Source organism: Miniopterus schreibersii (assembly GCF_964146895.1).
Source record: "Miniopterus schreibersii genome assembly, chromosome: 3".
In the NCBI taxonomy this organism is placed as follows: domain Eukaryota; kingdom Metazoa; phylum Chordata; class Mammalia; order Chiroptera; family Miniopteridae; genus Miniopterus; species Miniopterus schreibersii.
The window spans coordinates 82,473,714-82,489,128 of record NC_138103.1 but is presented as its reverse complement, the minus strand read 5'-3'; the positions used below and the strand labels follow the sequence as shown (position 1 = coordinate 82,489,128).

Below are 15,415 nucleotides of genomic sequence, written 5' to 3'. Positions count from 1 at the left end.
AAAAACAAAACCCAACAAGCAAACAAACAAAAGTACCTACCAATTATTTTGGAAAAACCCCTTCTCCCCTCCTTCCCCTCCCTCCCCCTCTTCTCCCCCTTTCCCCCTCCCTCTCTCCCCCCTCCCCCCTCTTTTCTCCCCTCCCCCTCCCTCCCTCCCTCCTCCCCTCCCCCTCCCTCCTCCCCCTCCTCCCCTCCCCCTCCCCTCTCTCCTCCCCTCCCCTTCCTTCTCCCCTCCCCCCTCCCTCCCCCCTCCCCCTCCCTCCCCCTCTTCTCCCCCTCCCCCCCTCCCCTCCCCTCCCTCCTCCCCCTCTTCCCCTCCCCCTCCCTCCCCCTCCTCCCCTCCCCCTCTCCTCCCCTCCTCCCCTCCCCTCCCCTCCCTCCTCCCCCTCCTCCCCTTCCCCTCCCTCCCCCTCCCCTCCCCTTCCTTCTCCCCTCCCCCACCCCTCCCTCCTCCCCCTCCCTCCCCTTCTTCTCCCCCCCTTTCCCCCTCCTCCCCCCTGCCCCCCGCCTCCCCGGGAGCCTGGGAACCGGGAAGCCACTGGCCCGCGGGATCCCGGGCCGGCGTCCGCTTCCGCCCGGGAAGGAGGCGCCTCCCCTCGGCTCCGCCGCGACGGTCGCTCGGCCCGGCCGCGGCGCTGCCCCTCCGGCCTCGCCTCCTCCGCGCCGCAGACGGTTTCCAGGCGGCCACGAGGTACGTGCGCTTCCCGGGCGCAGAAACGCGCCGAGCCCCGCTCCGCTGAGTCCGTGGGGTGTTTGCACGAGGCCAGGTCCTTGCGGGGCGCAGGTGACGAGCCCGCCGTGAGCACCCGGCTTCTGTCGAGCGGGACGCCGTCGCCGCAGGAGGGCCGCCCGCGTCCTCCCGTTTTCAGCCACGCATCTTAGAGTGGAAATCGTGCTGTGTATCCGCTTGCGTTCTTTCCCCCCCAGAGGCTGGTCAGAAGCCTTCCCTTCGTGCCAGTAGATACTCTTTGTAACTATTTTCCTACATCGAAACGTTTTGGTGTGTGGTTTTTACTGATATAAAGCTGGGGCGGGGGGGGGGGGAGCATATTTGCATCAAGATCACCGTCCCCATTTGGCAGCGCTTTGAAAAGGGTGGATGGTAGGAGAGGAGGTGCTGGGTCAGGAGTGTGGGGTCCCGGCCGCTGGGTGCGTGCTGCCAGGAAAGGCTGCAGGGTGCGCGCACCCACGGCCCTGGGGGTCGCGAAGCACAAGTGTCGCCTTGCCCAGGCCTTGCCAACATTGGGTACTGCCAGTTAGGTTTCTTGCTGATGGAAGGTGCCACCTGTTGCCTTGAAAGCCCATTTAAAATGAGGTGGTCAGAAGTGAGCCCTGCGAGTATCTGGGGAAATCCTATCTCCGCCTGGAACCGCCCAAGGAAAGGTCAAAGGCAGCTGCGGGACTGGCAGGTGCCCAGGCCAGCGTGTGCTCAGGGCTGGCTTTCTTAATGCTGCCCGGACCGTGTACCCTATAGAAGATACAAGCATGATTGCTGAAAAATATCGTCCGCAACTGGAGGAGCTGACGTTCATAGAATCATCTAAGGAGAAGGAGGGCCCTGTCTTCCCCTGTAAGACTGAAAATCGGTTCCCAGGCACGTTCCTACTATGTTTACCCCAGTAAAGGAAAGTCGCTCAGCCTTCCCCGTAGCCACCGCCCTTCCCATATTATCTTTCAGTGTTGCTTTTGTGGCGCTTGCAGATGGTTTCTATTTCCAAATCTCTGAAGCCTCCAGAAATTTATTCCTAGACTTCTTTGCTTGTTACAACCCCATCTCCGCCAATCCCCTTCGCTAGTCAAAAATCTGTTTTCTGCATTTCTGGCTGAGATCTTGATGGCGCTGGGAAGTATGACTTGGAGTTGTTTAGATCCTTGGGGGTGTGAAAGCAGGAAAACCACACTTGCTCACCACACTTTACCACCCATTTCTCGCCTTTCTGACTTCCGGTGAGAAATGGGAATGTTGTTCGAGGATACTGTTAGAAGACAATTTTCAGTGAAAGGTGAAGTCACGACTCTCATACAGGTATAAAAATGAACATGCGTTAAAGGTTCTGTTTTATTTATTAAAGAGGGAACCCAGCAGATTTTATAAATGGTTGAAAAAAGAAGTCAAGAAGCACAAATTTATGTGGAGTAGAGAGAGGACTGCTTCAGGAAGGTACACCGTAGAGAGGAGTGAGGACTGGCAGCTTCTTGAGATTTGCAGATCAGACATACACCAGTGATCTCCATGGGTCTTGACTTGTAATTTTGTGGAGGCACTTGCTGTGCGAAGCAGGGCTTGAGGCTGTCCTGGAAAAAAAACACCTATTCATGACAGTTGTTACAGAATAGCACACAGACCTTGTTCAGGACCATTTTGACAGATGCAGGGGCCACTGCAATGGGATTTTTGCAGCAGCAGAGAGATTGAGCTCAACTCTGAACACAACAAGGAAAAGTGGAGATTTATAGCCAAGGAGCAGAGTAGGGGGTCAGTGGATTGAAAATCACTAAGGAAGCATTAGGGTTAGGAGAATTTAGCTAAACCGACTTGACAAGATTTTGGCAGAAGACAAAGCCAAGGTGATCAGACATCACCTGGGGGGTTGGAAGAGGGTGAGGGTCTGGATCAGATATGGAGGGTAGGGGATTCTACTAAGCTACTTAGCAGGTTTCTTACTAAAACTGGGCAATGCAGAGACAAACTTGGAAGCCCAAAAGTCAGGGCCTAGTTGAGAATAGTGTTCAGAGGAGTTTGGTCAAGGAGAGAGTCTTTGTCAAGAGACCATCAGTATGTAGGGGAGTGGGCTTTGCAGTCATTCACACAGATGTGGCATCTTGCTTGAATATTATGGGGGAATCACAAGCATTAGTGTGAATTTAGTCTGGCATTGCCAATGAATGTGCCCATCAGGATGTCCTCTGCAGGAGCATAGCGTGTCTTTGCCAAGTCTGGTGCCATGAAGAGGCCCCTGACTTCCAGAGGCTTCACCAGTGGGAACCAAAGATCTGACCTTAGGGTGGCCAGGATGTGTTGCCAAGTCCACCTGCTGTGATACAGATAAGCCTTTCTGGACACACATTTTATGAGGACCTCACGGTACATGTCAGACCCATAGTCCCATCCCCTTCTAGGAGGAAACTGGAAACCTTACCACTCACAGTGGATGACTCTTATAAGTTCATATAGAAAAAACTATTTCAGTGGAAAAGTATTCATTGTCCACAGCATACCCTTCTGGGCTGTCTGATTCTGACTCTGTTCATTGTATTTGAACGAGTTTGCAATTCTTCGAAAGTCCTGGGTAACTAATAGATTTGAGATCCTGTCCTGCCTGCTAGAGATTTAATTGGCTTCTTCCCCTCCAGTGGAAAATCAGTTTTGTCCCCACTTGCGATTCATCTCAATCTTTCTTTATGACATGTAAATTTATGTTCTTTTTTTTTTTTAACCAGTTACATAACATCTGTCTCATTCCCTCCTATCGTATGTGTAAAATAAAATCTTTAATGTGTTCATTTTCATATCTATGAGGGTCATCGTTTTACTTTTTTCCTAAAATTATCTTTTAACAAATGTGTCATTTGGGGGGAAAGAGCCAAAATCCTGACAGGTATATGTATAGAAAGTTTCTTTCTAGTACAGTCAGTAGAGTGTCAAGGGTATGTTCCCTGAGGCTCTCACTCCACTAGGGGGTACAGTCCGTAGAAACTGCCCTGCCCACTGTGACCTTGGCCCTGGTCACACAGGCTGCTGTACCACGTGACGGGTCTGGCAGGAGCCCAGCCTTCCACACACAGCACACCCAGGCCTGTCCTGGCCACCTCCCCTTTCAGCAGGAGGATAACCTTGCAGGATCAGTCCAGAAAGTGGGTCTCCTGGCTGTGAACACTCTTTTTAGAAAGTGGATATCAACTGCAGCTAAAGTTAAAAGATTCAGGTTCAAGGCTAATTTGGAACAACAGGATTTTCTGTGGTCTCCGTGTCTTCAGGACAGCCCAGGTAAGAAACCAGTCCAAGGAATCAGTTCTCCAACACAGTGCAGTGGACATAAAGTTCATTGCTACTGACATTGGACCTGTTCTGACTTCTCTGACTAATCATAATTCTATAATGTAGCTTACGAACAAAAAACCCCATAAAAAATAGAGCCAAATTTGATCAAATGGCTAGCTCTTAATTTCTGTCTCCTTAAAATTGTTATTTCTAGTTATGAACACCTAGAATGTTATGTAAAGTACACGATATAATAGAGCTGCTGCCCATAGTCACATGACCCAGATTTTTAAAAACATTATCTTTTTTCCTATGTACTTCAGATAAAAACTTTTTAAGGAAATAAAATATAACAAGTACAATGAAAGCCAGCAATCTCCTTCCCCTGCCAGTAGCCACTGTCCAATGTTGATGTGTTTTATTCTCTTGAGTTATACTTTAAAAACACTGTATTTATTAATAAAAGATGTATTATTTTGGAATTTTAATATTTACTTAGCATAAAAAAGCCATTATCTTTGTTATAGCATTATGTTTTTGAAATTTATCATATTGATATATGTAGTTTGTTCATTGAACTGCTACGCAATATTCTTTTCATGCCTTTTCTTGTGTCCTAGTGTTGCCATAACCAATTATCATAAACTGAGTGACTTAAGACACCAGAAATTTATTCTGTCAAAATGTATTCAGTCGTGGAGGCCTGAAGTTCTAAACGAAGGTGTTGGTAGGACCCTGCTCTTCCTCAAACCTTTAAAGGAGAATCCTTCCTTGCCTCTCTCCCAGCTTGTGGTGGTTGCTGGCCTTCCCTAGTGTTCCTTGGTTTGTAGATGCGTCACCCCGACCCCTGCCTCTGTCTACCTTCTCTCTGTTGTGTGTCTCTATACCAGATTTCCCTCTTCTGAATAAGGACACCAGTCATTAATTAGATTAGCATCCACTCTCATCCAGGATGACCTAACCTTAATGTGATTACCCTTTTCGAAGACCCTATTAATTACTAAGGTCCCATTCACAGGTTCTGGGGTTAAGACTTGGCCTATCCTTTTTGGGGGACAGAATTCGACCCACAACAATGAATGAATCACGGTTTATTCCATTCTCCTCCTGATGGTCGATTAGATTGCTTCCAACTTTTGCCATCCCATCTATGCTACCAAGAATATACTTCCATACCCACCCACTGCATGTGTGCATGGGTGCACACACACGCACACACACACACATTTCTCTAGGGGATTTCTCTAGGGCATAAACCGAGTAATGGGATTTCTGGGTTGCAGGGTGGCTTCATCACTGCTAGACCTTGAGAGACTTATTTCTAAAGTTGGTATCAGTTTACATTCCACGGGCACCGTCTCTCGGTGTTAACAGACTTATTGACCATCTGTAAGATGTAAAATGGTATGTCATTGATGTTCTTTGTATAATTTTCTTAAATACTAGTGACTTTGACTATCTTTTCATATCATTCACGTGTTCCCTTTTGTGAGTTGCCTGTTCATATCTTTGGAGCATTTTTTCTATTGGGGTTGTCTTTTTCTTCTTGATTTATAAGAATTCTTCATAAGTTTAATCTAGACACAGAATCTTCTGCTTTGAGAATAGTATCTTCTAGTCCGTATCTTGTCTTCTCGCTATGTTTATCTTATCGTTTTAAAAATTTAAATGAAAATTAATTTTTGTTGTTGTTGAGGAAAATCTTAATCACATATAAAAGTAGAGAGACTAGTACAAAGTACGCTCCTGAACTCACCACCCAGTTCCAACACGAGGACAACACGGGGACACGGGGACATCACGGGGACACGAGGACAACACGGGGACACGGGGACATCACGGGGACACGGGGACAACACGGGGACACTCCCTTCCACCTCTTCCATCCGCTGGGCTATTCTGAAGCCAGCAAACCCCAGACTTCTGGTCGTTTTATCTGTACGGACATCTTTGGGTTCCGTGTTCCCAGGTTCTCCTTTCTGATGGTGCCTTGACATTTAAACATTCAATTTGAGAATCTGTCTCAAATAGTGGATCTAATCTATTTATATTTATTCGGATCTATTTCAGCCACTTGCTTTCTTCCTTGGCAGTTGATAGGTTTTAACTTTTCTTTCTTCCCCTTTCCTGCTTTGTTTGTTTGGTGAGGCTTATTAGGTTCCTTCCTCATTTCTCCCCACGCTGTCACCATAATTTCTCCTGAAGGTTGTTTATTTGGAGCGCTTCCTTCCGTGTAGCGCTTTATAGTGAGTTCCTTTTTGATGGGTATTGTTTTTGGCCTGGATTGTGAAAGTCTCTCTATCAAGTAGATTTGCTTTTCCTTCTGCCTGGTGCCCAGGGCCAATTGTTATGTTAATGTATCAGACCAGGCTTTCCTACTTGAAAAGGACTTTGTAAATTTGGGGGGGGGGGGGGGATGGTTTCTTTCTTCCCCCTTCCTCGGCTTCTTTACCATCTTCCTAGTCCTGGTTGGTAGAGTTTTTCTTTTTTGTTGTTGTTTGTTTTCTATTTTTTCCACTAACTCTGAACCTTTGAAGGGCTCTTACATTACTTGGAGAGGTCTCAGCTACAGATCCTATCTTACGGGGTCCCAGGGCCTTGCTGGATGCAGAATGGGGCTGGTAGAGTGGGTCCTGGCTTTGGCCTGTCTCCAGCCTCGCCGAGCTCTGGGCCTACGTTCCCTCCACGCTGACCCTGGTTTTAGTTTCTTCTCCTGGCTAGGGTGCTGTTCCTTTCTTCCTATGAGCTCCACCATATTTTGCTTTTATTTGATGGTTACATTCGTTCTGGCATTTCTAGTGTTTGCCATGGGAACAGAGTCTTATTAGCCCCAATCTGTGGTATTGCCAGAACTAGCCATCATTGATTTTTTTTTTCTTCCAGGAAATAGATTGTAAAGGTATGCCTAATAGATATTACACATATTAAAGGTATATGAGAACATATCAAGCTAATATAAAATTGTTTCCTATAATGTCTTCAGATGGACCAAATATCATCATTGATTTCTTGTATGAGTACAGTAGGAGTAGAGTTAAAATTAACATTTCTCTGTAATCTTGATTTTAGTTTACTTACTGTTCATAATCTTCGGATTCGCACCATAAGGAATATAAGGCATATTTCTCTCTCTGCAGCCCAGCTTAAACCTCCCCAATGGCTAACGAAGCCCACCCTTGTCCCTGTGACATTGGCCATAAGATGGAGTATGGAGGGATGGGCCGTGAAGTTCAAGTGGAGCACATCAAGGCTTATGTCACCAGATCCCCTGTTGACGCCGGCAAAGCCGTGATTGTCATTCAAGATATATTTGGCTGGCAGTTGCCCAACACCAGATACATGGCTGACATGATTTCAGGAAACGGATACACGTGCGTATAAAGTTGTTCCTGTGCTTAAATCCATGTAAATTTCAGTGCTCTATATTTTATTCTCCTCAGGGGAAACAAAAACAGCACCAAAAAACCCCTGACTGTATTCTTTTTAAAAATGTTTAACTTTATTTTTCTCGTTGTCACGATTACAGAGGCCCCCATTCCGCCCCCTCCGTTGCCCACCTCCACCCAGCGCCCGCTGCCCCTTCCCTCTGGCCATCGCCACACTGCAGTCTGTGTCCATCGGTTGTGCATGTATGTCCTTGCGTCCAGTCCCTAATTTACATTACCCGCTTCCTTATCTCTCTGGGGCTCGGGTAACCGGGAAATGTCCTAGGAAACTTAAAACACCCACCTGCTGTGCCCCCGAAGCCACCGCTCCTGCCCAATCCCAGGGCTTCAGTTCTTCCTGGGAGCGCCCGCGTGTGGGGCCCTGCCGGACACAGGTACAGGACACGTGTCCCTGGCAGACCTCGCCAGCTCTGAAAGGGACCCATTACTCGGCTCTTAGAGCATGTCAGCCTCGAGTCAGATTTCACAGGCAGGGCACCCTGGTCTCCACACAAACGATCATGGCCCCGTCTGAGCTAGAAGTGGCACAGCGACACCTCACTCGGCTCCTCACTTGTACCTTTGTCCTGTCCCCGGCCAATGCTGCCACCTGTATGCTTTCCACCTGCCCTGGTGTTGGAAACAGCTTCGGTAAAGCACGGAGGAGAAGAGGAACTGTTCTTTCCTCTCCAGCTTCAGAAATCATCAGCCCAGCAAGCCTGAGTTTGGAGCACCCTGATTTCTTTTGTTTTCTCCAAAAGAGAAGCTGGACATCAAAGGGTGCACTTTGCTTTTTTCCCTATGTAGAAAGCCCGACTTAAAGGAAGCAGACTCCCTGTTGTGAGTGCCGACTGAAAAGAGGACTTTCACTTGAGTTTTTCACTTTTTCATGCCCCCCAGTTTCGTTTAATGATGAGGCAATTTAACATCCCAGCAGCAAGCCCAGTAATGAAACAAGCGAGTGACAGCCCTGATTGCCTCTGGCTCAGCCAGACCCGCCTGAAGGCTGTGGCAGGCCTACTGTCCTCTCAGTGACCCCTCGACCCCTCGAGGGCCGCACCGTCTTTGTTTTCTCTTTGCAGTTTGGGAAACCGGGGCGTGGAGACAGTTGTGGTTGCCTCAGGTCACCCCGCTGCAGCCCGCAGAGTGAACGGGATGTGGCTTCTGTTGTTTCAGGCGGTTCCTTTAGCTGACAACAGAGTAAAGACGTCTGATTTACTGAGCCCTTTCGCACCGTATGACTCATTTTGCCCCTCGAAATAAGCCTGTTGGGCGGTGCTGGGCGTAGACTTTGTCAGATGGAGAAAATGAGGCTAAAAGTGGTTAAATGAAATTTATATTCTTCTGACCCAAATTTCAGCGTTTTATCCTGTCCCTGTGGGAGGAGCTGTGTTCCCCCATCTGTGGCGATGGCCCTTTATTATAGGAAACAGGTCTCTGGCCAGATCCGTGTTGGCCTCATCCTTCTGGGTTGACTTGCACGGAAGACTGTGAAAGGGAGCAGAATAAACCGTCCCACAATGTGACGGTTGCCATGGGCATTGTTTTGAGCTGAAGGCAAACAAGACCTAGCAGACTCAAGAAAAACTTTTATCTTTCCCTTAACTACCTAAAAGAGTTTAGATAGGGGGGCCTCACCCAGGAAGAGAGTGATTACCAGAAATAATGTTTACCCGAACGGCCTACCTGCACGGCAGGACAGACATCTAATGACCAAACATCTGTTCTTACCCTCCCATCTTCCCTTCGAAGCCCTATCCCAGTCCTCAGCTCAGAATGGCATATAAGCCTCAATTGTCTGACTGACTGCCTTTGGGTCTCATATTTTTATGAGGCTCCCCTACATGTGACATTGTTGATGTAAGAAACGTTCAAATCTGTAGAAAATTTTTATAAGAGTTTATTTGAGCCAAACTGAAGACATAGACCAGGGAGCAAGATCTCAAGTGCTCCTGAGAATAACAGGAATTAATAAGTGGCACGTTTCGGAGGGAAAATATGGAAGATTACACGGAGGTGGGAGAAACAAGGCGGGGATTGAATTACAGGAGAGTTAACACGATTATGTGCTTTCTCCAGGGTGGTTATGCTTGTTTCAAAGGTGTGTTAACCTAGATGCCCAGAAACAATGGACAGGGCTTGCTTAAGGCAAAGAAAAACCTCTTACAAAAAATTACACGTCTGGGGTGTGACTGCCTACCACGACCTGCCCAGTTAGGAATTTATGATCAGATCACCGTGAGGTTACTTTCCCTAGAACCCCTTTTCTCATCCACAAAGTTGAATTTGTTTTTCACCTTTTCATCTGTCTTATATCAATATAATTAGTAGACTAGCCAAGGAACCTAGAAGGGAAGGAGAGAAATTTTTTCTGCCCCTACAGTTGACATGGACTCAGGCAAGCTGGCTGTTCTCTCGTCGCAGCCCCTTTTAGAACCCTCATTAGACTACACTGTGTGGGCAGGAGATTGTGCCCTGTTGGAATGCGGGGTGGAGCTAAGGAAAATTGCTTGGTCATAGTGAGTGGACACGCTCACCAGGCGTGCCCTTCTGACCTGAGGCTAATGTGAAAGGCCAGCTGAGAGGTTTGGGGACAGGCAGGGCCCACCTTGCTCCAGGCCCTCGCTGGTGGGTCCCTCTGTCCTGTGTGGTAATATCTGGAGGAGTGTGTGCACTGCTGAGTTGCCTGGTCATTTAAAATGGGCTGGGTTATACACAGGCTGCGAGAGGCCCGCACCTTTGGTTGTGAAATCTGAGATGGTTTGGCCCAGTGCCAGTTGGCCTCTTTGTTGTGATCAAAGTTGGCCCTGTGGCGGTGACTTCTCTTTTCCTGTGAGTGAGGATCGCCAACGTAGCAAGTTTCTTAAGGAATGTAAGTAAACACCGAGTCCCAACAGCAACAGAAACTGAGATCAATTAATGTCCCTAATTTACAGGACCATCGTTCCGGACTTCTTTGTAGGGCAAGAGCCATGGAACCCCTCTGGGGACTGGTCCACCTTTCCAGAGTGGTTGAAAACAAGAAATGCCAGAAAGATCGATAAGTAAGTTATTGGCAGGTGTGGCTGTGTTTGTGGTATCCCCCAGGGCACCAAGGAGAGCTGAGTCCTGAGGGAGAGGTGGTTCTGGCATCACTGTTCAGACATCTAGCCTTCCTCCAAGTAGGACTTGGATGGCCGTGACCCTGGAATTAAGTATATTGCTTCTAGTTGAAAATGTCTTCTGAGTTGTTCCAAATAACCAATTTGCAAATGAACCGTTTACAAGGCAGGGGCCACTGTGCTTGATCTCTTCATGGCTTAAATAGTCCTGGTGGCTTTCCAAATCTTCCTCTGCTCTTTGAGTATAGGAAGAGACAGGCAGTGCAGAGTGGGGTGTCAGGCAGGGGGAATGAATGTGCCAAGCAGAGAGTTTGGGGAGCTGCCCAGTTTCCACTGGTGCCCATCAAGAGGAGAGAGGAGACTGGGGTGCTGGGCAGGGGCAGATCTTCTGGTCAGGTCTTAGAGCCATGCTGTGGCCTTTGGCCTTTACGCCGAGGCTGGGGAAGGCTGTCGCTCAGCTTTTGCTGGGAAGCAAGCTGGTCGGATTTGCTGATCTTTGGGAAGGAGCCCGCCTGCAGCCCTGTCAGGTGGTTGGAGGCGCTGGGCTTGGCAGGGGGACTTGCCAGGAGAGGCATCACTCATCAGTTGGGCAGGAGGCAGTGAGGATGGCGGAGCTCGGAAAGTAAGAATCTCAGAACCTCAAGGAACAGCTGCTGATAAAACCCTGTTACCTGCCCAGTGCCCTTCCCGGGGCCTCACAAAATACCTCTTGATTCTTGAATAACTATTCTTTCTGTTCCAGAGAGGTTGATGCCGTCTTGAGGTATCTGAAACAACAGTGTCACGCCCAGAAAATTGGTGTCGTGGGATTCTGCTGGGGAGGAGTTGCTGTCCATCACGTGATGATGAAATACCCAGAATTCAGGGCAGGGGTGTCTGTCTACGGTAAATCTGCCTTGCACAGACTTACACGGTGAAAGCAGGAGGATTCGTGGGTGACCATACCATGAGCCTCTTCCCAAGCGAAGGGTCCCAGGTGTAACACAACACAGTCGTCATGAAATTGGCTTTAAAAAATCTGGAAGTCGAGGTGAAGGCTTGTACTGCAGTAACCAGAGGATGTCACTGGGAGTGGGGAGACCTGGGTCCCAACAATGTTGCTTTGGGAAAGTCACCTAACCTGACGTCTCAGTTTCTCCACTTAGGATGAAGGGGATAACATTTACTTCTGTGATAATGGATAATACTAAGCAATATTTTCATGAGGAATATCTTAGAAAAGATTTTTCCAAGATAAAAATTATTCTCAACTGCACACACGTGTGTGTACACACACACACACACATACACACACACACTCTAAAGAAGAAAAGGAAAACCCACTCTAAAATGTAAATAGCAACATGAACGTGTCAGCCCAAACAAACCAAAGGTGTCGCAGCACTGAGAATAGCACATGTAGAAATGGCATACTAAGTTCACGAAATAGAAGCAGTTAGACCATAAAAAATAGTTTTAAAAAAAGGAAATTTGACCACCTTTCATAATATATATCATACAGTTATACTAATGATGCTTATTTGGCTTAATAGTTCCTCACTGTGGTGTTTTCACTTACTTTTAGCATTAAAAAATTCCCTTTAAGTATTTACTTAAATGAAAGGAATACATTTCCAGTTGTCACTGGGGTTGCTAGAACTTGCAGTCCCTTTGTGTGAATTAGCAAAAGGTGCTCCTGCAGGGACGGCTCTCTGGCACCCCCTTATGGCCGCTGTTGCACAGTGCATGGGTTGTGGCGCATGGCAGGACTAAGAGGCCTGGGGACATCAAATACCTGTCCAGCCATGCGGTGAGGCAGGGAGCCTCCGTGCCCATCTTTCCTGTGGCTCTCTGACTCCTAGAGAGGACTTATAGGTGACGGGAGGCTCTCTAGGTTACTCAGGTTTGCTGTGCTGCCAACAGGAAATGGGGGGGGGGAAGCCATCCATTATGCAGCACATGTGTGGCTGGAAATCATACCCCGTGTCCCTGTCCCCACCCTGCAGGCATCATCAAGGATTCTGAAGACGTGCACAGTTTGAAGAACCCCACGTTGTTCATTTTTGCAGAAAACGATGCTGTGATCCCTCTTGAACAAGTAAGTTGGCATCTTTCCTCTTCGCACTTTTATATTTAACAACACGATTTGACATTTTGGGGAAAACATACTAAAAGGATTCATTGGTTGTTCCAAATATTTTTCAACATTAAGGTTTTTTAAATTTGATTTTTTAATTTTTAACATTAAGTTTTCAAGTTGGGTTTCATTGGGGACTTAGAGAGGGATTGTAACCCCACCAAAGTGCTCTTGGAGTGTCCTGGTTACCAGGCATAGATGAAGCCCTGCCTCCCAACCCCACATGTGTAATCTGGTTGGTAAGGAAAATGCAGACGAAAACTGTGGTTCAAAAGCAGTCATTTAGAAATTATTGTTATTCATAAGCAATACTTTGTTAACATAAATTTCAAATAGTTTATACTTGAATAAATGGAATTTTATATTACATATATTGAATATTACATATTTGTCATTGAATTAATTGAATATGTATATTGAATATTACATATTATACAGTATTTGGATTATATAAGATGTATTAATACAATTTCAAAGAGTTGATGTTGTATCATTTTTATATTGCCCTGAATTCTCTCCTTTGCCAAAGGTAAGGACTGTGTTGGTTATAACATTAAAAGTAAAAAATTCATTATGGCTGTGGAACTCAATTTAAAGTATTGATGTTGAATCTCTTTTATGAGCATTCACAGGAGATTTAGTGATTGGAAAATACAACTAGAGGGTTAGAATCATTTCATCATGAAAATCTTTGCACACCAGGTCTCCTTGCTGACCCAGAAGTTGAAAGAACACTGCAAAGTGGAATACCAAATTAAAACCTTCTCCGGGCAAACTCATGGGTTTGTGCATCGAAAGAGAGAAGATTGTTCACCTGAAGACAAGCCCTATATTGACGAGGCAAGAAGGAATTTACTCGAATGGCTAAACAAGTACATTTAGCAGTGGCCAGTGCCAACTTTTCTCAAGATAGGTTTTGTCCAGAAATTGGCTTTGAAATACTTAGATCTTTTGATTTAATTTCCATTTTGTATAAATCAAGGAATCCTGAAATTCATTATTTCATCTGAAACATAGATTCAGTAGGAAATGTTAATGTATTAGATAATTTACTTTTTAATATGTACCTAAATAAAAATTTAAAAAATAGGTTAGTACCTGAAGACTTGATGGAGTAATATCCTAACAGTAAAAACCTGGGGTTATTCTGGACCAGCTGATGTCTCAGGTGTGGCCTTTCTGGTCTTTAATGGAGGACATCTTTTAAAATGACTAATGTTGCAAAGCCACGAACACATGAATTGTAAACGTAGGTAGATTAAAAGCCCAATTTAATTAGACTGATATCTTTGTCTTAATGCAAATGAATTTCATGTTCACATATTGCACTGAGAGAGAGATTAAAATAGGGGGTCCATGGGCCTAAATTATATCAAGCTAATACACTTTTTGAGTTTTTGAATTTGTGGCTTTTTCTAAAAGCTAATTAAAAAATGATGGGTTGGAGTTACCATCCAGCTGTCTCCTATGCATTTTTGGGTCCCAGGGGCTGCAGATGCATTAAAAATCGCTCATGCATTTAATCAGAATGAAAATGAAATCAAATAAAAAGTTCAGCTCCTGAGTAGCCCTGCCACACCTTGGCCGCTCCACAGCCGTGTGTGGCCAGTGGGAACCATATTGGGCAGTGCTCACATACACTAGAAGGTGCTTCGCACCCTCTAGCTGCTCCTGTTGACTTTCTGTTAATCCTGTGACCTCCCATGTAACAGCCCCGAGGTTGATCTTCCTCAGTCCCTGCCGAGAATTTGGTTACTTGGCAAACCAACCAAGCCTAGACCAGTGAGCTGGCCTTCCCACTGGACCCTCTCATGTCTGCAGACACCAGAGGGCTGCTTAGTTTCCAGCCCACACAGGCCTGGGCCCTCAGGAGGCTCCCTCCCCTGGGTGGGAGAATGGGGAGGGGGCTTGCTTGGGTCCTGGGTGGAGGGTGGGGATTTCATCCCATGTGCCAGGGCCAACTTGGGGGGCTGTTCCTTGTCAGCCCTGGGGCTCCTATAGAAGATGGGGAGCAAGGAGCCCCGCAGCCTCAGGGAGCCACACGGACTCCTCTTTCATTGCTGGGTTGGGCTGCAGAGTCCCAGCTGGCTGAGGTTATTTTTTTGAGAGCAGCAGGAGTGACATTGGCCCCTCGGGAGACAGAGGGACAGGGAGCAGTGAGTGTCCTGACCCCAGGCTGGGGAATGGAGAGGAGGGATTCCAGAGCCATTAGAAGCAGTGAACTCGGTATCTGAGGCTGGCATAGATAACCCAGCACGGGGAATACTGGAAGAGAACTGTGGAGGAAAGTTTGGTTTTGGTTGACCCGGGAATATCAGTTTTTTTTGGGCTGCAGATAACTGGAAGCCTAACAGTATCCGACTAGTGGTGGCTAAGAGAGTAACATTGAAGTCTCTTTCACAACACCCCTAAATGGATCTAAGTGGCTCAGGGCTTTCCTGATGTCAGAACATGGTCAGGAGCCTGCCATTCCAGGTACTCCTCAGCCTCGCAAGACACCAGCCCCAGCAGCAAGGCCAGGAAGGGCTCTTGTGTCTAGTTTTGTGGGGGAAGAAACTCCCTGGAAATCCTCCGGCTGGTGACGGCACGTGTCATGAAAGAGGCCTGGAGTAACCATGGGTTAGTTGGGGAGTCCATGGCCAGGACTGACTGGGTCCCAGGCTGGGTACAGTGAAGAAAGGGGAGCGTGGAGGTCTGGTGGGTGTGCAGCGGAGGCAGCCCACCAGGTGTGGGCAGAACGTGTGAGGCAGAGTGGGCGTGAAGAGCTCAAGGTGTCCAGGGCCTACCAT

At 47.1% G+C, this 15,415-nt stretch overlaps 1 protein-coding gene across 3 annotated transcripts; it reads left to right on the top strand.

The window, feature by feature from the left end:
• The first annotated feature begins 508 nt into the window (after nt 1-508).
• CMBL (carboxymethylenebutenolidase homolog) lies at nt 509-14,024 on the top strand. 3 transcript variants are annotated; one of them, XM_081132185.1, is made up of 6 exons: nt 509-693; nt 7,122-7,355; nt 10,346-10,453; nt 11,253-11,395; nt 12,496-12,587; nt 13,329-14,024. In XM_081132185.1, exons 2-6 carry the CDS (start codon nt 7,141-7,143, stop codon nt 13,506-13,508), a joined length of 738 nt encoding a protein of 245 aa, XP_080988311.1. In that variant the 5' UTR covers nt 509-693; nt 7,122-7,140; the 3' UTR covers nt 13,509-14,024. The 3 variants fall into 3 exon arrangements, with proteins under 3 accessions (XP_080988311.1, XP_080988312.1, XP_080988313.1); XM_081132186.1 differs by lacking the exon at nt 509-693 and adding an exon at nt 3,760-3,990; XM_081132187.1 differs by lacking the exon at nt 509-693 and adding an exon at nt 3,814-3,990 and having other exon boundaries at nt 7,102-7,355.
• The last annotated feature ends 1,391 nt before the right edge of the window (nt 14,025-15,415 follow it).

Bases quoted from the DNA above. Each gene is read 5' to 3' on its own strand.
- CMBL (XM_081132185.1), top strand. From the start codon at position 7,141: ATGGCTAACGAAGCCCACCCTTGTCCCTGTGACATTGGCCATAAGATG. The intron at 7,356-10,345 runs GTGCGTATAAAG...CCTAATTTACAG, and splicing joins ATTTCAGGAAACGGATACAC to GACCATCGTTCCGGACTTCT. The intron at 12,588-13,328 runs GTAAGTTGGCAT...TTTGCACACCAG, and splicing joins CTGTGATCCCTCTTGAACAA to GTCTCCTTGCTGACCCAGAA.